Source organism: Camelus bactrianus, chromosome 32, assembly GCF_048773025.1.
Source record: "Camelus bactrianus isolate YW-2024 breed Bactrian camel chromosome 32, ASM4877302v1, whole genome shotgun sequence".
Taxonomy (NCBI): Eukaryota; Metazoa; Chordata; class Mammalia; order Artiodactyla; family Camelidae; genus Camelus; species Camelus bactrianus.
Window position 1 is genome coordinate 2,576,965 of NC_133570.1, and position 24,852 is coordinate 2,601,816.

General features: G+C 49.6%; 1 protein-coding gene across 15 annotated transcripts in view; it reads right to left on the reverse strand.

Annotated features, from left to right (window-relative positions):
• Positions 1-24,852, reverse strand: part of GLT1D1 (glycosyltransferase 1 domain containing 1) — a 99,958-nt gene that overhangs the window by 43,201 nt on the left and 31,905 nt on the right. For 13 of the 15 annotated variants that reach the window (XR_012503589.1, XR_012503590.1, XR_012503591.1 and 10 more), the window contains 6 exons: positions 24,695-24,751; positions 17,402-17,527; positions 16,422-16,517; positions 15,613-15,662; positions 6,172-6,215; positions 4,483-4,603 (listed from right to left, as the gene is read on the reverse strand). Coding sequence is in view for 11 of the 15 variants with exons in the window: in XM_074356090.1 (XP_074212191.1) it covers positions 4,483-4,603; positions 6,172-6,215; positions 15,613-15,662; positions 16,422-16,517; positions 17,402-17,527; positions 24,695-24,751 (494 nt within the window). In the remaining 4 variants the exon portion in view is untranslated. The remainder of the gene's footprint in view (positions 1-4,482; positions 4,604-6,171; positions 6,216-15,612; positions 15,663-16,421; positions 16,518-17,401; positions 17,528-24,694; positions 24,752-24,852) is intronic. The other 2 variants (XM_074356092.1, XM_010948387.3) reach the window with 1 other exon arrangement.

Here is a 24,852-nt window from a genome sequence, read left to right on the forward strand (position 1 = left end):
GACACACAGACCGAGAGGGGAGTCTACAGACGGAGATGCAGAGACAGAGGTGTAGGTCAGCAACATCGGCCACCGGAGGGTCTCGGACCCGAAGGATGACAGAGTTCACACCCCCGTTTCGGGCAAAGGAGACCCCATCACGCCTCCTGCTGCAGAGACTTAACTTCCACATCAACTCAGCCAGCGCGCACCAAGCACCCAACACACCCGCAGGGCCCCGTGCCACCGAGCCCGCCCGTTCCTTGTCCCGCACTCAGCAAACAGTCATTGTCAGCCTGCAGGTGGCAGGACGAGGGAGGCTTGGCTGATGAGGCCAGCGGGTAAAAGGGAGGGTCAGAGAGGGGACGCTGCGCGGGGCTCGGCCTGCTCGGTCCAGTTGGTGCTTGGTGATCACAGACGGCGCTGGGCTGGACTCCGGGGGAGGGTCCAAGACGGCAGGGGACGCGCTCCTTGCCTCCGAGGGAGGCTGTGTTTCAGCAGAAGAGATGAACTGCCCCCTGGAAATCTCCCATTGGCAGCAACGTGGACGGACCTGGAGGGCGTTGTGCTAAGTGAAGTGATTCAGACAGAGAGAGACAAGCACCGTGTGATGTCACGTATGTGTGGAATCCAAAAACACAGCACACTGTTGGATAGAAGAGCAGCAGACTCGCAGAGGCAGACGAACCTAGCGGCCGCCAGCGGGGCGGGGGCAGGGGAGGCGCTGTCCAGCACAGGGAACGGGGCCGGTGCTTTACAGTAGCTACTAACGGGGTATAACCCCCAAAACGGTGACATCAGCTACACCTCAATAAAAAAAAAAAGAAAGAAATTCAACCTGGGCCGTGACGCTGTGAGTTGGGAGGAGACACTTAAATGCACTCCGGAGGCCGGAAGCCTCCAGAAAACCAACTCTGACGTCATCTCTTAGCAAACAAACCGTCTTTAAGAAAAGAGGCGCCTTACGAACGGGTAAGCACGTGGAAATGGCATTTTCGCCCACCAAGACGCGGCGTGAAGGAGCTGAGGGCTGAGTCTCAAGTCCCTTCCCTCAGGTGTGACGCCACCTCCTCTGAAAGTAACTGTGTCTTCGGGAGAAAGCAGGCCCCAGGACACGCCGGCGCCGGGAAGGCGGCCCTGGTGGGAGCCGGGCCGTGAGGTCTTGTGCCAGACGGTGCCTGGAGGCGCGTGAACAGAGAAAGGAGGAGGGGCGGGAGCGAGGTGCCCGGAGCAGGGAGCCCTTCAAACCCGGAGCCGGGAAGAGGGAAGGCGCGGCGCCAGGCGATCCAGTGTCTGGTCCAGCCTGCGGTCCCTGGGCTCCTTTCACCCCTGATGAGCCCCTCAGCCTTCCGCCGGGAGGGTGGGAGCGTCACCCTCAGCCTTCCTGCACACCTCTGTCTCTGGGCCACCGCCTCCAGCAGGGCCGACAGAGCTTTCCAGAGGCACGGCCCCCAGTCCACGCTGCCGAACAGCCTTGAGAAGCCGAGCCGCCAGGGCTCCACGCCAATGCGGTAGAGCGGGCTTTTGAAGGACGCCATCACCTGTATTTACGGTTTCTTCAAGCTTCAGGGGGAATTCCGATGCACATTGAAGCTCCGTAGTCCAGGTTTCCTTGCAGAGACGTCTGCCCACACTTCACTGGCCTCGACTGAGAGTGCGGGCAGGACAAAGATCCCTGCTGGCCAGGTGGGGTCGCGGCTGGTCCCACTGTTTCCCTGATGTGCAGACACAGGGCAGGCGGGGGCGCGGCTGGTCCCAGTGCCCCTCAATGTGCAGACACAGCGCACTTACGTCATTGGGCTGGAGCCCTTCTTCACCGAGACGCCAAGGGCATCGCAGGTGCGGCTGTCGGATGCAACACTATCTTGCACCTTGAAAAACACTGCCCTCCCCTGCAGCCAAGCTCAAAGCCGGCAGCACCCTTCCCATTGTGACAACTCAAAAGGCCCTTCACTTTTTAAGGTGGGAAGGGCCCCGTCTGCCATGCATACCTTGACACTAGCCAAGGTCACACGACGGTCACAGCCGCCCTCGAGAAGCCCTGAAATGAATCTTTAATCCCTAGGACCTGGGCTTGGAAGCTGAGAGCCCGAGAATTATCTCCTTGTGACTCTGCTTTAGCAGACGACCTTCCTTTCCCCTGCGCAGTGAAAGCTTTGATCTGGAGGTTAGTGTGTGTGTGTGTGTGTGTGTGTGTGTGTGTGTGTGCGCGCGCGTGTAATCCATGGCAGAGAGGAGACACTAGTGAGGAAGACTAGGATAAAAAAAATAGTAACAATGTTTTGTATTCTTTTAACTTAATTCTAGGCAGAATTCAACTTCGTAACAAGCCCACAGTGGAGACAACAGATTCGTTGTGGGAACGTTCACGCCACTGCCCACGTGTCCAGCTAGAGCTCGATCTTTGGATTTTACCAGCAAGAAACATGTTTAATCATATGGGCTTTTTACACGCTTCCGTGACAAAACAAATCTCATCCCGCGAGGTCAAAAGGCCGTTTCCTTCAGAAGTGGTCACACGTTTATTCCGTGAGGAACTGCTTTGGCCATCCGAGCAGATTCTAACGAAACACACCCTTTATGACACCTCTGAAGTCAGCTTCATTCGGAAGCCCTCAGCCCGAAGGCTATTTTGGAGGTTTCAAAGGGAACTCTGTCGGTGCTCCGAGACGGCCAGGACTGCCAACAGCTGCCTCTCCTCCTTCCCTTTGAAGCCGAGGGGACTTGACAGCGAGTCGCCTGCAGTGAAATGCTGGGTGTGCTGGTTTGAAAAAGCATTCCCGAATTCAACTTCACCTTTTCTTAAGAAGCAGGGGGAGGGGGGTCTCAATTTACATACAAAGGAACGATTCAGCAACAGCGCAGGGACGGGTCCTGCAAGGTCCTTGCTTTTTAAAGCCGATGCAGAGAGTACAACGGGCCGCTCTGACGCCTGCCGTCCCAGGCTGATTTTAAACCACAGTGGGGTTGACGCTCAGCATCACGCTTAGATTGAGACGTTGAGGTGCAGAGGTGGGACGTCTGCGGAGGTGGGACACGCCACAAACCCACGCTCTGTGCTCTGAAAGCCTCTGAACCCTGGAACTGCAGGCGCAAGTAGAGTCTGTCTCCCCCGGCCCACGTATTTTGCTTTGGGCTCTTTTTGGCTTTTGAAAGGAGGCCACGGGAACAGAAAGCACAAGGCGTACGACATCGGTCCTTCCTTAAATTTAGGGAAGATTCTTCTTTTTTTCCTGATTTAATTATTTACCATAATCTCCAGAACACTGAGGTCCAAAAATTGCACCAGTGAATTCAACGAGCCCCAAAGGTGTAAATGGATATTAGAAATACGGTAGAAACAAAAGCGTGTCTCTAAGCAGACACTGACATGAGGAACCAGTGTCGTGAGAAGGGGAACGTGGGATGTGACTCAAAGACCTGGAGGACCGACAGCCACACGTCTCCTTTGCTGTGGCAGGTTTTGTGACCTGCTGAAGACGAGGGCGAAAACCGCGTCTGCTGTGCTGAGAGCTGGAGGGGACTCCGTCCATGCGACGAACAAAATCCAGCACCGAAGGCTGGCGATGACAGGAGGGCAGGACTCCTCTTGGCTAAGGTCGCCCTCCAGGAGGAGCCCAGCTCGCCGTGAACTGACAGCAACGCAGGGGAAAGGAGAGGAGCCTTTCGCGTGGGCTGCCCGCTGGTGACCGCCGCAAGTCACCAGCGCAAAGCGGTTCCCACGTCCCGGTGGCGCACCGGGCACGTCAGGCGCGCAGCGAGAAGCTGAAGCTGCAAAGGCTGCGAGGTTGGACTGCGTACCCCTTCCCAAGAGTGGACGCGGCCAAGCCAGAGCCTGCCAGGATTTCAAGAGCAGGGGCTTTTCATCTCAGCCTCTCCCTGCGAAGCACTGGTACCTCGGGCAGCGGACTGGTTGGACTGCGGGCTGGGACTGCGAGGTGGCACTGGGATGTGCGTGCACACTTAGCCCGAGCAGGTTTAGCCGTTTTCCTGAGCTGAATGCTAGACAGACAGACTGCATCCGCCCCTGTCCCCACCCCCGGGTGCAACTACACCGACCCCCGCTCCAAGCTGTCATCTCCTACCTCTTCCATGTGCAGGAGCCCAACCCGTTCCCATCCCTGCAACTCTGGGATCACAGAACACACTGCAAACAGGGAGCAGCAACCAAGGCAAGAGGAGGCTTCCCACAAAACCCACCCCCACCCCGTGCCCTGCCCCAGCCCTTCACCACCTCGTCGCCTTCCCGCTGAAGACATGCGGCCGGTCGGGGTGGCGCCACCCGCGTTTTATTTCCCTCTGGGGCTGGCCAGGAGATGGCCATGGGAAACACAGTGGCATTTTGAAGTCCCAGCTAGCACTGAACAACCACTTCTGAGCTCCCAAGAAAATGCCGTTTTGCTTTTTTTTTTAACTTCGAGGTGTGCACAGCCTCCATAAATGCGAACAGGGCTGGCGGACAATCTCACACCTCCACCTTCAGGACGCACGCTGTGTCCTTACCTCCAGAATCGCGGCAGACATGCCCTCAGACACGGAGCTGTTCACCACCGCGAAGGAGTTCTTGACGACCGCGTGCAGGTCCTCCTGAGCCATCTCTCCCACCAGCCGAACCCCAGGGCTCCTGCAACAACACGGGCAGAGAGGGCGTCTACGGCTGGCGTCTCACATGGAAGGGCGGGGAGAAAGGGGGGGGACAATTTGGGAGGAAGACCCTACATCACAAGGGGAGCACTACTGACAAAGGGTTCGACACAGAAAACCATCCTGGGCTGAGAATCTATTTCCCCCCTCGACGTGGGGGCGGGAGCCGGTTAAACACACCTGCCTTCACCCTGAACACGCGTGACAAGGGACACACCCGCTTCTCAGACACCGGGAGGCAGAGAACGACCTCTGCCGTTTTTCTCTTCATGACTGAGAAAACAAACCTTTTCTAATAATTCAACCTTTTTTCCCAATGATTTTTTTAAAGTCACTGAGAGATAATAATAGATGTGTAACATACAGAGAGAAAGAGAAATTGTAAAATAGTAAAAAAAAAAAAAATAAATAAATAAATAAATTCAACCAGTACTCATGTTCCCACCACTTCTACAGGTTTTACCTTGTTTTCCATCCAACAAAAGTGACATTTTTCCCCAAGCCCCCGCCCCCTCCGCCAGCCTCGTGATTCCGACAACACGCCCTCTGGCCTACGTGGTTGTACCTCACCCCGTGTGCGTTGTGCACGTCTGAGCAACGTGAAGACACCTGCTTGCTGTGGGGGTAAAGTCAGTGTTTGCCAGGCCCCCTGGCTGATGGGTGGCCCGTGGGAGGGGCGTGGGACCGTGCGGCTGCGACGAGACCCCGTGAAGGGGCGGCTGTGACCCAAATGGGAGGTGGCCCTTCAGCTCTTGCTCTTCCCGCCTCCCCACTGGAAATTCCGGATGCACGGGGTGGAATTCTGCAGCCACTGTCACCTGGAGGATGGAAGCCACAGGGAGGGACAGCAGGACAGAGAGACAGGAGCCAGCGTCTCTGAGGTCTTACTTGGTCCTGGACCAAAGACATGAGGCTTTTTTATTCTCCCCAATTTTTTGAATTTTTTTTTTGGTGGGGGGAGGTAATCAGGTTTATGTGTTTATTTCCTTGTTTATGTTTACCGGGGAGACTGGGGATGGGACCCGGACCTTGCGCGTGCTCAGCACGGGCCCTACCACTGAGCTGCACCCTCCCCGCGACCCGACGTCACTTTTCTACGTGGGCAGTTCAGCCCCAGTGTGTGTCAGGCCGGCGTTGCTGGGTCTCTGTTACTGGCAGACAGATGCCATTTACGACAAACAGGCTGACAGGCTGCTCTCCAGAGGGGCGGCAGCCATCTTCACCGTCACCAGCAGGCATTTCTTTGCAGTGTTGGCCGAAGTGATCAGTGAGAATTAGCACCTCCACGCGGGTTGCAGGGGCAGTCTCCACGCGTGTGGCCCCTCGGCCGCTCCCCCCGGGAACAGCTTATGCTCCCAGTACATCAGCGTCCTGGCTGCAAATGGGGGAAGCGAAGATGTCCCGGGACCCTTCAGAGATTAAAGGTGGGATAGTCTGCAATGTGCCGGGGACACAGCCTGGGACACGGCGAACGCTGGGGACGGGGATCATTTCCTGGTCACGAGGCTTTGTCTCCTGCAGGCCGCCTGTCACGCGCCCTTCCCTTACCTCTTCACTTTGGCTTCCACTTCCCTGGTGAACACTGGGTCAACCTGAAAAGAGACCAAGATAAACCTTAGGAAGTGCTGGAAGTGAATCTACCTCTTAAGAGGATTGCATATCGTGGCCACAGAAGCAGTCGTTTCAGAAAGGGAAAAAAAAAAAAATTAAATAGGAAATAGTGCCCCTGAGTCCAGACACCACAAAGCAACAGGGAGACAAGAGGACTTAAGGGAAAGTGTGAAGAAATCTGCAAATACAGTCATCCCTCTGTGCAGAGCGGGGCTCCGCAGACAGACCACCGAGGCCAACACCCACCCCCAAGCCATGCACTAGCCCACGTGGTTGTGCAGACGTTAATGGACCTCTCTGGGCCTCGGTTTCCTCATCTGTAAAATGGGAATTATAGCCACACTTTGGGACCATTGGGAGGATCAAATGAGCTCAGACACACTCAGTACTTCCAACTATTTCTGACACATAGTAACTACTGTATCAACAGTAGAAGGAAACAGTTAAATATCAAAGCCGTTCTAGAAGGAATAAGAATGACAGCTGCAGATTACATCACGAACACAAGAATATCTATACACCTAACCCAGACGTGTACTTTCCCAGTGACGGCGCCACAGTCCCAGGAAGGAAAAGCCACCGCACCCTGAAGGCGATCACAGCATCCACAGACGAACGCACCTCACTCCCGACCATCGGAAACCAAACCGGAACACTCTGCGCACCATGACCTCTTCTGGGGTTTTCACTTACAGAGGGACCAGGAGTCCCTTAAAGGATTCTTTCCCACCTGTCACGGGGTTCCTGTAAACCCACTGAGGGTGAAGTGGCAGTAGACATTTGTTCTGTCTAGTTACTCTGCCTGCAAACTCTCCACGGAAACAACCGACAGACTGGCTTTGTCCCGCCCCATCCCTCCACTGGTTTTATTAACAATGAATACAAATAACAGCCAAAATATTCTTAAGCTTATGCAAGTGTAACACAGAAGTTGAAGCATTTCTTCAACGACAGAGGCAGATGTGGGTGTGAACACATTTTTCTCGCACGGTGTCTGCCGGCTTGTCCTGGTACAGACGACGAGCTCAGAAGTGAAAGCAGGTTCAATTTCTCTTCTCATTCACACTTTACCAGCAGGCATCAGGCTTACAAACCAAGTTGGTTTAATGACTACGATGGTACCCCTAGAGTTTATCATACTAACTGAAATAATTCTGTGTCTTCCAGAAATTTCATTCCAGTTTGGTTTGGCAAGGAAACATTGTGTGTGTCTCTGTGTGTGTGTGTGCATGCCACAGACGTGTGCTGAACGCCAAATCCTTCAAACTACTCAAATGACCGAGATACATCCCCAGGAACCAGTAATGCAAAGCTCACTTACATCCCTGACATCACCACATCACTCTGGAGGCCAACATTGCGAATGTGGATGGATAAGGAATTTGAAATGATTCTTGGATTTTTTTCCCTATAGTTTAATGTATTTTAACAGCAAACTTGCAGGAACAGCGCAGAAGGCAGAAAATATTAAACACGTGTACTTGCGCGCAGGGCAACACAGAACTAAGACTGGCGAAAGGATGGAGGCTACTGTGTGACGAAAATGCACCAGACACGATTCAGCGGCCATCCATGAGAAACCCACTCGTTTAAAGAAAACCCAAATGCTGGCATTATCCAGAAAAACGCAACAGGTTTGTTTCTAATGGTTAGCAAACTCAGCTGCCGAAACTTGTTTGCCAAAACATTCTGACCAGCGTTAATGTCTCTGCTTTCCCATCAGAAATTCACATTCCAGTGAAACTGCCGAGCCCCGACTCTGCGCCCTATTTTCCACTCACACTCAGACACTTAGGTACCTTTTGACTCCAAGAGGGGTGGGGTGGGGGGAATAGAACATTCAGAACTATCAAACGAGGTTTTTTTTTTTTTTTTTTTGGAAGAATGAAGTCTTTCCCATCTTGAGCGCATCGTCCGTGTGCGCCTCCTGCTGGCGGGGCGTCCCCTGGCGTCATGGTCACACACGCAGCGCGGGCGGCATGCACATTGGGGGTCTTGTCTGGGGACAACCAGACCCTGACAGCTGCGCTCTAGAGGTGCAGCCCTGTTTGGGAGCCCTGAGCAACGTCTCGCACCGGATGCTGGCAGGAAAGTCTGCCAACCAGAAGTTCAGGGGGCTTCTGATAGTGTCCTGTTTCCAAGCCTGAAATGATGCCTGTAATGATGGGTTTCTTCACCCCTCCGGTAGAGGGCCCACTCTCTTTTTAAAAGATTCTTATTTTTTTAATCGAAATGTAGTCAATTCACAGCGTTAGTTTCGGGTGTACAGCAAAGCAATTCAGTTACACATATACATATGTACACACATGTTTTTTCAGATTCTTTCCCATTACAGCTCATTACGAGAAATGGAATACAGTTCCCCCGTGCTACACAGCAGGGCCTTGCTGTTTATCTAGTTTATATACAGTAGTGTGTGTCTATTAATCCCAAACTCCTAATCTATTCCTTTGCCAGCGGGTTTTTGATCAGTTTCTCCCTGGGCGCATCACCGCCGTGGACTTGCGGGCGGTCATCTTCCCAGGACGCACCGGATGGAGACCTCCTCACTCAGGCCCCTAGCCCTCCGGCAGGAGCCCCAGGGTCAGAGAGGGACAGGAGGAGGCCACACAGTGCTACTCCATGAGAGATTTTTTAAAGAAAAAACTCACGGCCAGGCACACTTTATTACTGGTGGCAGCTGTTAACGTCGGTATCCACCTGGCTCTTACTCTGGGCCTAATCCCCGCTGAGTCCTACGCACATATTGCTTCTTGCCCACAATGCTGTCGTCGTCATCCCCACGTTAGGCGGGAGGACAGCACAGCTCAGAGAGCTGGTGTAGCTCAGCCAGGATCACACAGCAGGGAGGCTGCCGGGCCAGGACCGAGCCCGGGCAGCCTGACGCTGGAGACTGCATTCTTGGCCACGCTCTGCTTTTTACGCAAAGGCTTTTTATGGAATAGTTCATATAAAGTGAACGTGCCCCCCCCAGAACCCCTCCCTGCCTGCCTGTTTACTCACCCACAGATGCCACCTGTACGTCCCCACTTCTCACCTCTCTCCTAATGGCATGTCACTCTCTCCATCAGGAATGCCACCTTCTACCCCTAAAACCCATCTATCCCCAAGGCACAGGCAAATGGGACCTGAGAAACTGACCGATGATCCAAACCAGAGGTACCATCTCCCCCTGAACTTTTCTACCACCTCCTACCAGACATTTTTTTTCTCACACTAAGCTTTCAAAATCCAGTGTATATTTCAACTCACAACACCTCTCAGTTAGCACACTAAATTTTCATGGGGTGTAGTTGATCTGTATTTATATTTCATAAAATGTCCAGTTGGAAAAAAAAAAGATTTATATATCCAAGTTATTCAAAACTAATTAAAAAAAATTTTTTTTGCATTGGTCAAAAAAAAGTAGTTTGGGATTCTTGTCCATCTCGCCTCCATTCTCCCCCCAAGGTCATGCGAGTTCTGTGCTGGACAGTGTTTGCTGAATGAATGATCTCCAGCCGGCTCCACCCTTCCATTTACCACGTCTGATTCTTTTTGTTCAAATTACCTTAAACCACTGAATTCCCTGATAGCCCTGACCTCCTATCATGAAAGAGTAATCAGCCTAACGAAAGCTTCCTGTTGGTGCGACATGTTAATTTTGACATACGTGTTTTACTTATGATAATTTTTAGTTAAAAATTCCTCCTGTTTTGCGGGGAGGTGGGTGTAGCTCAGTGGCAGAGCATGTGCTTTGCATGCACGAGGTCCTGGGCTCCATCCCCAGTCCCTCCTCTAAAATTAAATAAACGAAATAAACCTGATAACCTTCCCCCGCCCTCCCCACTTCAAAAAAAATTCTCGTTTTTTATTTTATGAGCACGTGTCTGCTCTTTTGATTAACTATTTAAAGGAAAATGATTCATCAAGGGGAAAAAAATTGTACAAGACAGCTGAAACACCTCACCCTTTAATAAACTGACATTTCACTGAAGGTGTAACAGCGACATCCCCGCTCAAAGCACAAACGGCATCAAGCTTTTTGGGGTTTATCCTCCGCATCAGCTCATTGTCACATCTCTTAGTGAAGCCAAGGGGAACAAGACACCAGATAAAGGAGAAAAGAAGGGAAGATATTTTCTGTTTAACGAAAGCTCATGTTCTGAAATTTTGAAAAGCAAACCCGCCGTAAGCAACAGAGAAAAGTCTCATCTGCTCCTTCTAAGCTCATTTATTTTCTAGCAAAATACACTGTCTCAACGCCCAGGCTTGAGGAAAATCATCTCCGATACAAGTAATTATTGTGGAGAGTGTACACTGCCCCGGCTCCTTTTCAAACAGGACCAGAAAATGCCCCGGCTGCAGACCCCCTGCCAGCGGAAGCCATGTGCTTGGCTGAGACGGGTGGACTGGGGAGATCAAAGGAGCTTTAATAGAAAACCAACACCCAGCGTGAGCCACCCTGCAGCTCGAACAAGGTCCTCACGTGTCAACATGGAAAGGGGACACCAGCAGGGGGCGCCCTTGCATTTCACGCCCACAGGGCGCTGCCTGCCAACCAGGCGCTGTGCAGGAGGCCTCTCATTTCGGCCTCAGGAGAAACTGTGGGGCAGGTAGCAATGTTCTTAGTCTTGCCCACTTTACAGACGGGAAAACTGAGGCACGGAGAGGCGAACAGAGCACCCAGCTCGCATGCAGCCACGACCACACTACTATGCGGCCACGCAGAACCACACTCTGCAGGATCCAGGGGATGCGGTCGTGGCCCAAAGGCGTTAATGAACTCGCCAGCAGTAAGCAGTGATGAAAGACGTGGGCGATGGCCCGTGGGGCTGAGATCTAGCTGCCTGAAATGCTCTTGCCAAGGACGACCACAAACGTAAACCTGGGTACGGCATCTGAAAAATAACCCACGCCCAGCAGCACCAATTTTGAGCACCTTCACTCCACCCTTATAAATGGCTGGGAGGGCAGGTAAGTGCCAATCTCAAAGCAGAGTCGTAAGCTTCAAAAGAAGGTGGTATCTGCCTTCTGGGCTGGGTCACAGGACGCGGTGGGAGCGAAGGTGAATGACAGACACACCCCTGCCGGCAATTATTTGTTCCCGTCTGTCTTCCCACCCGGACTGCACGCGCCCCGAGGGCAGGGCCACGTCTGCTCTGCTCACTGCCATGTGTCCACGTGCCTGCCACACAGCGTTCCCTGGAGGGATGAGAACGAGGGAAATAAACCCACATACACAAAAATAGTGGAAGAGCGAAACCTATGGCCCAAAAATGTCTCTTTGGCACGTGGATTATCATTTATTATTATTTCCAGCTGCAAACAATCAAAAGCCAAGAGACCCAGGAAGAACCTTTGACCTTCTCCTTAACCGCCTAAAAGAGTGTGGACGGAGGACCCGTTCCAGGAAGGGGGCACCACCAGAGACCACGGCGGTGTGAGCTCGGTGTGTAGACGGCGGGGAGCCTGCAAAGTCTGCTTGTTAAAACTCCCCTCTGGGTCCCACTGTCTCTGCCTGGCCCAGCAAACATTTCTTCACCAAACTTTTGCTTTCCTGTCTCTGTGTCAATTGCCTTCCTCCCCTTTAAGGCCCCAAACTCCTACCTCAACATCCTCTTTTGTCTTGAGCTGAGGATGGTGTTTTAAGGTCAAGGTTTCGACTCAGAGTCCCTGGGTCTCTCCCATGTCTATATGTAATTAAACTTCTGTGTGATTTTCTCCTGTTCATCTGTCTCATGGCAATTTAATTCTTAGACCAGCCAGAAGAACCTAGAAGGGGACAGGAAAGTCTCTTCCTCCTTGACAGCCTGCACATGTACATGTATATATGCACATATGTATACACACGTGCGTTCACACACACATGTGTGCACAGATATGTAACACTATATGTATTGTTCACGTAAATGAACAGGAAAGTGAATGAAGATATCCAAGCCTCCTATTGGATTTGTGCTCACGAACATCAACAAACCTGTAAAGGGTGATGCGATAACGGGGTGATCACTGCACTAAACTGCAGCTGAGCACCGTTCTCACTGCTAAGAGCATCCTCTCCATTTCCCTGACGGAAGAGCACCGAACAAATGCCGGGGACCAAACACAACGGGCCACACGTATTTCCTCTGTGACCTCTAACGTGTTCAGTTCTTGCTTGACGGTTGATAGAAACAAACAGGTGATCTGCATTTTCCGCCATGATCATCATTTTTCCTCTTTGACTATCTGGTGTCCGTTCCACCCCTCCGGCTTCCTCTGGGGGGGCTTCCTCACCTCCTCCCACTGACATGGCCTGGGGGAAGTGTGTCAGGTGCCTGGTCCTCTCCTTATGGGATGCGGGTGTAACACATGCTGGACCGTGGGCCTCGGAGGGAACGACCCAGGGACAGAGAGGGATGCTGTCCGAACCTGGCCTTCAGCCTCCCCAACGGTTCCCTCGACGGCTCTCGTAATCTCCTGGTAGATTCCCTGTGGCTGAAGCTGGTCTGAGGCTGTGGCCAAGGGGCACTGGCTGAGCTGTGCCATTTCTTCATCGGCGTCTCCTGTCTGACCGGGCTCCGTAGACAGATGGACGGGAGGGAATCGGTGCTGTGCGCACCGTGGTTATTCCCGAACAACAGACCAAGCCTCTTTTCCAAGACATATCAACGAGGTGAGGCAATGCAATTTCGTGCTGAGAGGCCCTGCACATGGCCCTCCAGAAGCGGGTCATTTATGCTCACAGAGTCTATTCCGTCTCTGAGCTCAGCAGTTAACCAAGATGGGAATGAACGGAGGAAGAGTGTACTCACACCGGACATCAAAAATAATTGTAATGCTCTATGTGGAATTTGTGTTTCATCCGTTCCCGGATTTAATGGCTAAAGGGAGAATTTCAGTGTGTCCCAAGATCTGACCTCTGGCCCACGTCTCAAATCCATTTCCAAATTATCAGCACGTTAACCCATAACACTGTAGCAGATACTCAAATTCTAGGGCAAAACCGTCTCAGCCGCCGCCTAGTTCTGTATGCAGAAGTGATGCTAAATTGAATTCCTGACACGGAAAGGGCACAGGCGTTTGGGAATCTTACAGTCCTGACGGGAAGAAGCGTCTCTGAGCCAGGCCTAGACCCGGGGAGGGACTTCCACCGAGGAAGCAGCCAAGAGGGAACACGTTCGGGGGTCTCACTCTCTCTCTCTCACACACACACACACCATCCAGTGTGGCCCAAGTCAGCGTTTCTAGATTACGGAGCAAATCATGAAATCAATTTGGGGGTAAAAATTAGCCTTTTTTTAAAATGACACGGAATAGCAGAGGACAGACCCATTCAGGTTTTTTGTTTTTGTTTAAAAATGGATTGTTTAATACAGCTTGTTTCTGGTGTGTGTATGTGTGGGGGTTGGTTTTATCTGCTCACGAGAGCTGACTGCATAAAGAAATCCTGACTCTGTTGGGTGACGTCTGCCTGGTAACTTGAAACTGGCCATGGCTAAAGCTTTGCCACCAGGGAAATAGGCAAATAGAGCTTTTAGAACATAGGGCTTCCTTCCCCGCCCTCCCCGACAGAACCAGCTGCTGAACACTCACCAGCCACCGGCTGTGGAGAAAAAGTCAAACAAACACAAAACTTAAGAGACACTAACCAGCCTTGGCTGAAGGATCGGAGGACCTGAAACGCGTATCTGGGTATTTTGGTTTTAAAATCTGTCATCGGGGGGAAGGAATCAACACTGAAACCAGTTATTGGAAGGGCTGTGTGACTCACTGGATTCAGCGCTGCCTTAGAAATCCAGAAATTCAAATTACTGCGTCTGCTAAGATGACATTGAGGTTTTTGTGGTAGGGGCTCCTGTTTCCCTGCAGATTGGATAAAGACCTTTTACAAGGCAGGGGTATTGCTGTGGCTCGAATGTCTGTGCCCACCCAGATTTGTAAGCTGGAATCGTAACCCCCGAGGTGACGTGAGGGGTGAGGTTTTGCCAGTGCTTCGGTCCCAAGGGTGGGGCCTCATGAATGAGATTAGCGTTCTTACAGAAGACCCCAGAGAGCTCCCCGCCCCTCCCATCACGTGTGGTCACAGCTAGAGAGTGTGACCAAGAACGGGGAAGTGGCCCGCCCCAGAACACGACCAGGCTGGCGCGTTCCTCTCGGACGCGCGGCCTCCGGACTGCAGTAAGTCAGTTTCTGCTGTTCGTCGGCCCCCCGTCTGCGGGACTTGGTGACAGCAGCCCGGACGGACCACAGCAGATAGAAACGAGTCAGCTCCAAAGCCCCAGCACTGGCATCCAGGTCCGGACGAGCTGAGAAGACGGCCCAGGGCGGCAGGCAGACCTAGGTCTGGGAGATGCGGCTCCCTCGTCAGTGGAGGGGAAGCGAGCCGACCCCAGGACCGCCCCGGGCTGAGTGCACGCGCGGCGCGGTGCCAGGTGCTCACCAGCAAACCTGCAACCGAGGGATGTCTTTCCCTGTTTCCTAGAGGGTTTTAATGATAGATAGCGGAGTGCCTCGCGGAAGAAATGCTTGAGAATTGTTAATCGTTCGCGGCCATGAGCCTGAGGCCCAGCGATTCGCTGTCATCATGACCCTTCACGGCCCTTCACTCAAGAGCTCCCCGTCCTGGCTCTGCTTTCTCTCATTCATTCTCTGGCCACTCCGCCCAAGCAAACTAACTCGTAGGCTGTAGGTGCAGCTCGGGTCAGTCCCACGGGGGCCTCGGGGGGGACCTTCGGTGCACCTGCTTGGAGCAAATCACTTTCATGAGATGAGCGGTCCTGCACCCAGACGCTGGGTCCTGAGTGCGGAGCCCGACGGAGGGACAGCCTGCGCACCTGCTCCGGCTTTGCGGAGGGGGAGCGGGTGTCCCGGAGTCCCAGGGAAGGAGAGGCGGCACCACCAAGCCCTCCCCGGGCCTCCGTTCCCCGGCCGACGGCCACCATCAGGCACGGACACCCCTGTGCACAGGCTGCATTTCTCGTGCTTACAGATACTTATTTTCCACCCCACGTGGCTCCTAAGCGCAAGTGCATTACTGAATCGGGCGATCGGGCAACCAAACAGCTCTGGGTTTGTCTGCGGAGCACTTCCAGGGAGTTTCAGAGAAAACCTGGGCCACACGGAACATCTACCTCACACGCGGACTTAGACTGACATTCGTTCCATGACTCTGCATTCTCTGAAAAGCTCATTTGTTATCCTTTGCAGCAATAAATTAACGGCAAAGGCTTATTTTAAAGCCTCATAATCTTTAACCTTGGTCGAGAGTTCAATTTTTAAAAGGCAAACAGACTTAATGTATTTAAGAAAGAAAGAAAGTTTTGGTCAGAAGAGTAACATAAACTAATTTTTTAAAATACATAAAAAGAATAAAGAGGAAAACATAAAAACAATGCTTACGGCAAATCAACTTACTTCCGGACCTACGATCACCATGTAAACGTTGGGCTCTTCCTGATGCCATTCTTGGGGAGAAAAAAGAAGAAAAAAAAAACCTTTAAAATGGTTCTCAGTCACAGCCAAAAACATAATTCAGTTTAGTGTTCATTACTCCACAATATAAGTTATTCCGTATCATTTTGCTTTTGCTCATATGAGTCCATTTAAATTATATTTATTTAAAATGTAAAAATTGAGTATTTTAGGCTATTAAGGAAATTTTTTTCTAGAACATTCTGCATTATTCAGATACCTAATTTATCAGGTAATTAGGACAGATACGCCATCACAACTTAATATGAACTTTAGAATATAGTGAAGGTGGGGTGAGTATAGCTCAGTGGCAGAGCATGTGCTTAGCATCCACAAAGTCCTGGGTTCAATCCCCAGTACCTGCATAAAAATAAATAAATACACCTAATTACCAACCCCCCCAAAAAAGAATATACTGAAGAATCTAGAGATTAGCTTAAGCAATGCAACAAAATTCCAAACATAACATACAAGTCGGCAGGTGTAAAATCTTTCCAGACAACGCTAGTTTAGTCTTACAATTATAGGCTGTTTTTGTACAATTTCCTCTGAAGCCGAGGGCACCGGAAAGTAAGACACCACTGAACCAACCAGACAGCACTGCTGTTTTTCTGGTTGTTCCCAAAGTAACAAGCTAGGAACAGTTCTGCTAACATGCAAAAAACAGGAAACCCAGAGTCCTAAAGAGAGACGCGTGGAGACGGGGACCCACGGGGAGCCCCGCGAGTAAAGGGCCCCGGTAGGAAGCGTACCCGAGAACGCGTCCACCAGGTAGAGCGGGTCTTTGACGCGCCTCAGTCCGCAGATCAGGAGAAACACGTGCAGGTGATCGGCACTTTGGTTTATCTCTGCAACAGAAGAGAAAGTTCAGGGAGTTTTCAGCGACGAGGACTCGGCTTGCGATCGCGGCAGCAAGGAGCCCTCCGCCAGCGCTTCCCACGCCCAACCTTCGCCTTCATCCTCATTCCGCCGCATGAACTAGCTGCCCCTCTGGGCTGGGGAAGCCGAAGCCGAGCTCAGCCCAACAAACGCGCTGCAGTACAGGAGGTCGGGGCGCCTGAGACCTGTGAGCCACCGGCCCTAGAGGTATCTCGATGCAATTCCACTTAGGAAAAACATTTTCTTTATGAAACTAGAAAGATGGCTTATATATGAATGCCATGTATGTAATATTTTGAGTCCGCATGTGTATATACGAGGACACGGGCTTAATGTATACACGCCCATAGATCTATAAAATAGAAGGTTTAGGTTTGCCGGAAAGCTGTCAGTAAGGTAGCTGCCAAAGGCCACATTCACGGTGGTCCTTCTCATCAAGAGGTGGAGCCGATTTCCTCGCCCCTAGACTCTGGGCTGGCCTGGTGACTCGCACCACGAACAGCGCGCAGGGCAAGGTGAGCAGTGACCTCCAAGCCTCGTGCCCAGCACCCTCACCCGCTGGGACGCTGCCGCCTTATAATGAGACGTGGTGGAGAGAGGCCCAGGCCCCCAGGCTGGAGGCGGCCACGCGGGGACCGCCAAGCCTCGGCCAAACGTACGAGTGAGCCCAGCAGACACAGGGGAGGCCGGGATGCGAGCTCCCACCGAGCCGAGTCCAAACTGCCAACCCACAAAATCATCAGAAAATACACGGTGCTGGTTGTAAGCCACCCTATATGTTGAGGGGGGTTTGTCAGGCAGCAGTAGGTCAGGGAGTCAACAGAAATGATTAATATCATAAATCCAAGCTAACCTAAAACTTCATCATTTCCAAGTGTATGTAACTGGACATAAAAGCAAGCGAGGAGAAGGTTTTCACTCGTTCCTTCCACTGGTCCCATCCTCAGTGCAATTTCATTTCCTCGGTGCTTTTTCATGTCTTGAGTAGTAACAAAGGCAGAGTGAATACAAGGAGATACATTATCAACACCCTAACACAATAATAATAGTAATAATAATACAGAACCGGCTCTGGAGAAAATCTTTACCGAAATGTTGAGACTCAGATGTCCCCTTAGAAAGCTCTAGAGCAATGATGACTGTCTCCGAACAACTGTTGACAATTCCATGGAGATATGCTGAGTTTTTGTTTTGAGTATGTTCCTGGTATTCTCAGGATCCTGAAACTAACCTTCAAAATACAAACCTTAGTGAGAACTTCTTGGATCAAAAGTTTAAGCTAGAAGCTACGTCTGGAATTTGAATGTGTGATGGGAAGAATTTGAGGTCAGGCGTTTGAACCTGGGGGCAAGAGACAAGCTATTCTCTTTAATAAATGATACAAGTTGAAGAATTACCTTTAAGGGGGTGGGGGGTGCAGCTCAGTGATAAAGCGCACGCTTGGCATGCACAAGGTCCTGGGTTCAATCCCTAGTGCCACCATTAAGGGGAAAAAGTTTTTTTAAATAAATAAAAGTGCTTAAAAAAAAAAAGAATATCTTCAAGGATAGGAAGGTCGGGTGTGAAAAACAGCCAAAACCTACACAGTTAGGCAAGAACCGTAATGAATGCAAAACCCAGTGAGGGCAAGTTGGACCAGGACAGAAATTACAAGTGCTTTGTCAAAAATCACTTATTAATGACAAAGGAAATATAACACCTGGACATGGGGGACGTGGGGAAACTGAGAAAGACTCACTTAACCGAGAGGAAGCCTTAGCCCAGTGCACATGCCTTTATTTGCACACACACAGAGATCTGATACATTTTTTAAAGAATCACCGGTGATGGGAGAAGCTGAAGTTCCGTGTCTCCAGATGTGACACAGTGAGAAGGACACAGCACCCCTCCCATCATCATCCTGAAGTACATGGCGTATCGACTCAACCACAGAAGAAGAGAAGAAGGAAGGAAGGAGCAGCGCCGTGAAATTACCAAAAGGGGGAAATTGGAGAATATCACCAAATTAAAAAAAAAAAAGAAGTAAATACAAAAAAAAAAAAAAAAAACCACACACACACACACAAAGATGGCATCCTCAAAAAAAGCAGTTTTAAGAACCTCTTTGATGCCTCAGTGAGAAGGTGGCACTGAGTTCTTCATCCTCGCTTTGTGACAAGCACAGATGTTGGAGAACAACTCTGCCCCCTTTTCTTCGGTTTGACTCGCGTCAGCTACTCAGAACAGATGGTTCGGAAGACCCGCTGCGTGAGGTGAAGCCCTCTGGTCAGGGAAAGCCCGAGAAAAATGGCCTTCAAGGCACCGCCCCACCCCCACCCCAACCCAGCTTCCCTAGGAAAGCCACCCTCCAGAAAGAAGGATCCACAATCTACAGAAGCTTCAGGATGTTCTATGACTTGCAGGAACGCAACCCCGTACGCATGAGATGTATGTGTTTGCACACACGGACACACAGACAGAGTAGTTTCAAAGAATAATTTAGGCTTATTACATACGAGGCACTCTGATATTTCCTATTTCATTTCATTTCATTTCAGTTTTAAAGCTGCTGGTGCCCGACTCACTACACTGATTTTGAGACCCCCGACCCACCAGACCCTGGGGGGAGACGGAGTTAATCCCACATCCCCTTGCCTCTCTCTCCTTCTTCTTCCCGGGCTGAATTCAATGTCATAGGAATTTGGAAAACTGCATGAGACCATGATCAAACAGAGACCTCAATCCTTTGTCTTATCTAGGATCTTTTTTTTTTTTTAAAGATTTTTCTAAAAATTAAATGCAGAGACAGCATTTGGGTTTGAGAGCTTATGTGCACTTCCCACAGACACCAAGATTGTTTTCAGGAAATTAAGACAATAGTTCAAAACTCCTCATCAAACAGCCAAGATCTCAGGCCTGCCTCCCTGAGGCATCAATTCTGAGCTAATCCACTCCGGGCTCCCTGGGGCCCCGGGCAGCTTTCAGGAAATGCACTGTTTTCATTCTCAGATTAAAAAAAAAGAACGAAAACAGGCTGGCCCGTAGGGGGTTGGAGGTGAGGCAGGTATTTACATAATTTTTCTTTTAGTGGATTTCATTTCCTCGTTTTATTTTTTATTTTTATTCAGTGGAGGGACTGGGGATGGAACCCAGGACCTCACGCACGCTGAGCACACGCGGTACCACTGAGCCCGTTACCCTCCCCCTTTTCCTCCTTTTAACCTGACACTTACTTTTCTTCTCTTTACTTTTCCTCTACTATCCAGGATTAACAAGTCAAGGTTTGAACTCATCCCTTACAAACACACCCCGTCACGTGTCTTTCCGACGGGACCATTTCCTGGAGGACGGTATTTTTATCTTCAAAACAAAATGTGTCGTTTTCACAGTCTGGCACCACATCGGTCCCAACAGACGAAGCAGCACATTCCTTAATCCTGTGAGTGACTCAGGAGCTGGTTCTGGAATAGAAACCCAATCCATGTTTAATCCACTTTCTTCGCCGTGTTCTATTCCAGGAGCTCTGTTTCTTTAAATTTTTTTTCAACGTGTTGTTACAAGGAGTAAAGGATTCAAGAACTTCTGTCGAGCGGCGAGAGCCAGTGAATTTTAGCTGAAAAGTCTGTGAGTTTTCCATCTGGAAAACAGGTGAGTTTTCCTAGGGACAGCCTGAGCAAGGAAAATAGTCCCATCTGAGTTTTGCCTATGAGAGTTTCCATTTAGAAAAATAAATAACGTTTTAAAAAACAGAGGGAGAAAATTCAATAGACAATGAAAACAGAAATAAAGCAAAAGTGGGGGGAAAAGAAAAAGAAGGGGCAGCAGGGGAAGTGTAAGCCTTCTCGGTTTTGGGATGGGACGACCCAGGAGCCTTCATTTCTTTAGGTGCGTTAGTCACCGGCATTTAAAAGCAAAAATCATGGATCACTGAACTGTAACAACCTTTAAGATGTACATGAAAACTCAAAAGACCAGGTGACTGACTTGATGCCCAAACGTCTATCTTCTCATCAGAAGAGCTGCTGTAAATACCACGTGGAGTTACAACAATGCCACTCGGTGCCTTTAATCTACTTTACCCCGTATTTGGTCCTGGTTGGTCTGTTTGAACGTGGAATCCGGCGAGCACAAGACTGACTTAATGTTTTAAATGAAGGAGATTTGCGAATTTGCTAGCGAGGGATTCGAGATAAAACTCTGAGTTCTCAGAATTCCTGCGACACCCAATGCCTCATAAAACTGACATCAGATACTTGAGAAGGAGGCTATAAACCCTGGGAACTGATCAGCCCCCCGCCTATTGATACAGTGTTAAATGAGGCCCTTCCCCGCCCACCCCCTGGATTTCAAGGTTAATCGTTCCTAAGAATCCGGAGGGTGAGCGTTTGATCGCTAACAGTCTGTATCAAGCTCACCGCGTCTGCTGTGTTCCCGGTCTGCAGCTCACACTGGAAGTGACAAATCACAATCCCAGGCTGCTCCAGAGGCCAGGGAAAGGCAGAGGACGGGCGAGGAAGACGGCCCATCTCTGGGGTCTGAAATGCAACAAAGATGAACAACCGTACAAATGAGAACAGATGCCTGATCATAAAACACGGAGACGCCGACTGAGCCCGCATCCTCCCCGAAAGCCAGTATCTCCCAGAGTCCGCTCCCGCAGCGCCAGCCGGGGGTCCCCTCAGCCCACGCGTTCTGAATACACTTACGGCGCCTAATTGCTCACGTCACGAAGAAACGGCAGCCAAGTCGGTCCCCAGGGGGAATGTTGTCTAAGGAGTCTTTTAACTCTCCTGGCTGGTCCGTTCATCGCTCAACAGTAAGACCCATGAAACGATCAACCGTGAGGCTACAGACCTCGGTGACAAATCACCCGCCTTTTGGAAATCATGAATGTTGGTGACACCGCAGGGGTGACCTGGGACACACAGAAGACGGAACAGCCTCACAACTGGTTCTGAGCAACAGCGCCCGCTTCCTGACGTGATGAAGCAATTCGACAGCGTGTGTAACGTTGTTGCCGAGATGGTAACGCTGTTGCCGAGATGGATGTGCAACACTTGGAAAGTTATTTCTAACCAGATGCTTGGAAACATTTTCTTTTCAAGGGAACCTATCGCTGACATAGAGTATGTGGCGGAGATTCTGTTCAAAGTTTTTGGCGCCGAAATAGGCTTGGGGTGGTCCTCGTGCCTGCCGAGGGCAGGGCATGGTTTCGCCATCTTCGGTCTCCTCTCTGAAGTTTAGAGCAGGACCTGCGGCGTCAGCTCCCCTAATGGTACCTCTGTGTTGCTGTCTCGAGGGAGAAACCTCTCAGGTTTGCACAGATGGGTTCTTAGGCTTCAGACGGCGTCCAGTAACCGATTTTAGCTGCTCTGGTGCTTTTCCAGAATTACTGGGTCCATCAGCCTGTAAGGCAGTTATGACCCCAAACAGCTGTCAACTTGTGGGCCTCACGTGTGGACAACTAAACGTTCTATGCTTACAGATACCATACAGCCAAATTGTGCTTAAACACCATGACCCTGCTTGGATCGTACCATGCACAGAAAACACAAAGTAGGCACTACATGTGGGGAAAACGGTACCCTCACTGCATCACTGACACACACACACACTGATGCTGCTTTCCAAGGGACCCTCACAGCAGACGTATGCAAGCCCTGGTTAAATGCAGAATCTAACCCAGTAATTCTGGTTTTAGGAACTGCCCTAGAAAAACAATCAGGTAAAAAATGTGAAGAACTGAAACCCTAGCACCTTCATCGCTGCATATCAAAAAGTGCTTAAAAACTCTGAACGCCCGACAAAAGGGATTGCTTGAACACATTTAGAGAATTTTAAATACAATCAAGGAGTTAAAAACACAAGGTCATTAGATCTAATAAACTTGGAAGATTTCAGGACGTAATGTCCATGTGTAAAAATCAAATGTATCTCCATCTACTAGCAACAACTGAAATTCAAAAGTGAAACTTAAAAAAAACCTTTACAGCATATCAAAAAGAATACAATCCTTAAGAATATTTTTTAAACAACACTAGAGGCCTATACAAGTCATTATGAAGATAAATAAGACTTAAACAAATGGACAGATACAGCACATTCAGAGATTTTAAGACAAATTATTGTTAAGATATCAGGTTCTCTCTAATATGATCTACAGAGTCAATGCAAAGAGATTTTATAAAAACCTGACAAGATGATTCTCAATTTTTATACCTGCAAAACACCTAGAAGAGCTACAACAATTCGGAAGCAAAAGTGCCGACTAGCGCTATCTGATTTCTAGACACAGCATAAATCTGTGGCAAAGACAGCATGATACTGGCGTAAGGGTGGATATAAAACATGTACATACAGAGGAACACGTACAGTAGACGATTTTTAGCAAAGTAACCAGAGCAATTCAACAGAGAAAGAAAAGTGCCTTCAATGACACTAAAACCTAGAGGAAAAAAACTGAATTTTGATCTCCACTGCCGGCCACACATGAAAAGTAATTTCAGATGGTTTACAACCCTAATGAAAAAGTGTCACCAGAATCCTTGCACAAGCACGTGGAGAGCAGTTCTATTCACAACAGCTAAGAAAGGAAAGCAACCCAAAGCCCACCAGTGGGAGGACGGAGAGCTATCCATGCAGTGGAGTACGACTTGGCAATGAAAAAGAAAGAACAACAGTTACACACAGCAGTGTGCGTGCACGAACCTCAAAAATGTTATGTGGAGAAAAAAGAAAGCCAGACACAAAAAGCGCTTACTGTATGAATCCACTCAGAGGAAGTTCGGGAACAGGTAAAAACTAATGGATGACGACAGAATGGGGGACGGGGGGCCCTTACGGAGGGATGGGAACTAAATGCGGGAAAGCACAAGAGCGAACTGTCCTGAGCGGTGGGAAGGCGATCAGTCCACTTGTCAGAACTCATCTAATTTTACATCTCAAGTCTCTGCATTTCTCTCGATGGACATTTTACTTTGACTTAGAAAAATTTTTCAGTCAGCACATTTTGTTACTAACATGATGAATAAATAAAGCAGGTTGCGCAGAAAGCACAGTTTGACTGTACTTTCTTTTTTTGTAAACTAAAAAAAAAATGGTCAGTACACTGTACATGTGTATTTATGTGCAATGCAATGTCTATGTGCAGGTGAACTGTAATAATTCCACCTAGTAAAACTGAAAAAGGAAAAAAATAAAAATAAAATAAAATAAAAATAGTTTTATACGATGATTTATACATATGTATTATTTAAACATAAAAAATCAGATCTATATTATATATATTTTATATATAATTTATATATAATGTAAATAATGTAGATCAAATACCTAGCTATGTATTTATAATAAATCTATGAATATTACATATATATAGATTTCATATATACAGTGATTTTAAGAGCCAAAAATACATAACAGTGTAATGCAGCTATAATATTGATATGATATATAAGTACATAAAAAGCATTAATATATATGCAAAGTTGTTCCGAAAGATCACATCGAGACACTTCATAGCAGTCCCTTTGTGATGCTGAGATTTCAAGTGGTTTAAAACTCTGTTTCTTGGGGAGGGTACCGCTCAGTGGTAGAGCGTGCACTGAGCATGCCCGAGGTCCTGCGTTCAGTCTCCAGGATCTCCATTAATACAAATCAATAAACAAATACCTAATTACCTCCTTCCCCCCGCCAAAAAAAAAAGGAAAAAGAAAAAAAGAATAATAAATAAAAATAAAATTTTGTTTCTTACTCTGATCTCCATTTTCTTATTTTTTCAAACCACGGGCACTTGTTACATGTGCAGCTAATGAAGTCGCACAAATTGAACACATGAGTTTGGCATCTTTAATAGGAACAGACGCCGCATGACGCCAAACGCTTGGGACATGTGTCTGAGGAGCAGCATCAGGAAGGCCGGCGCTGCTGCCCGACCCGCGCCCCTCCCGCATCCCAGCCGCGGCTCCTCACGGGGATGAGCCCACCGACGAGGTCTCGGAGGATGGGGAGAGACGAGCTTTGTTCTGGTCTTGCCCGGGCCCCTCCCCTTCTTCTACTTTGACCCTGACAGGCTCTTCTTCAAAACAGCGTGACCCTAGCAAGTAACTGAGCCTTGCTGGCAAGACGCACTTCAGCGAAAATCCTACCGGAAGATTTCACCTCCTACCTGAACGCTGAAGGAAGCTGTTCCAGTTAAAGGCGGCGTTCGGCGCTGTTGAAATTCCTGGGGAAAGAGGAAAAGAGAAGGCTCGCGCTGTTGAGACACGACCAGCTATGTTGTGTTGACATCTAAACAACCGTCACGCCCGCTTCTTAGAAGGACCT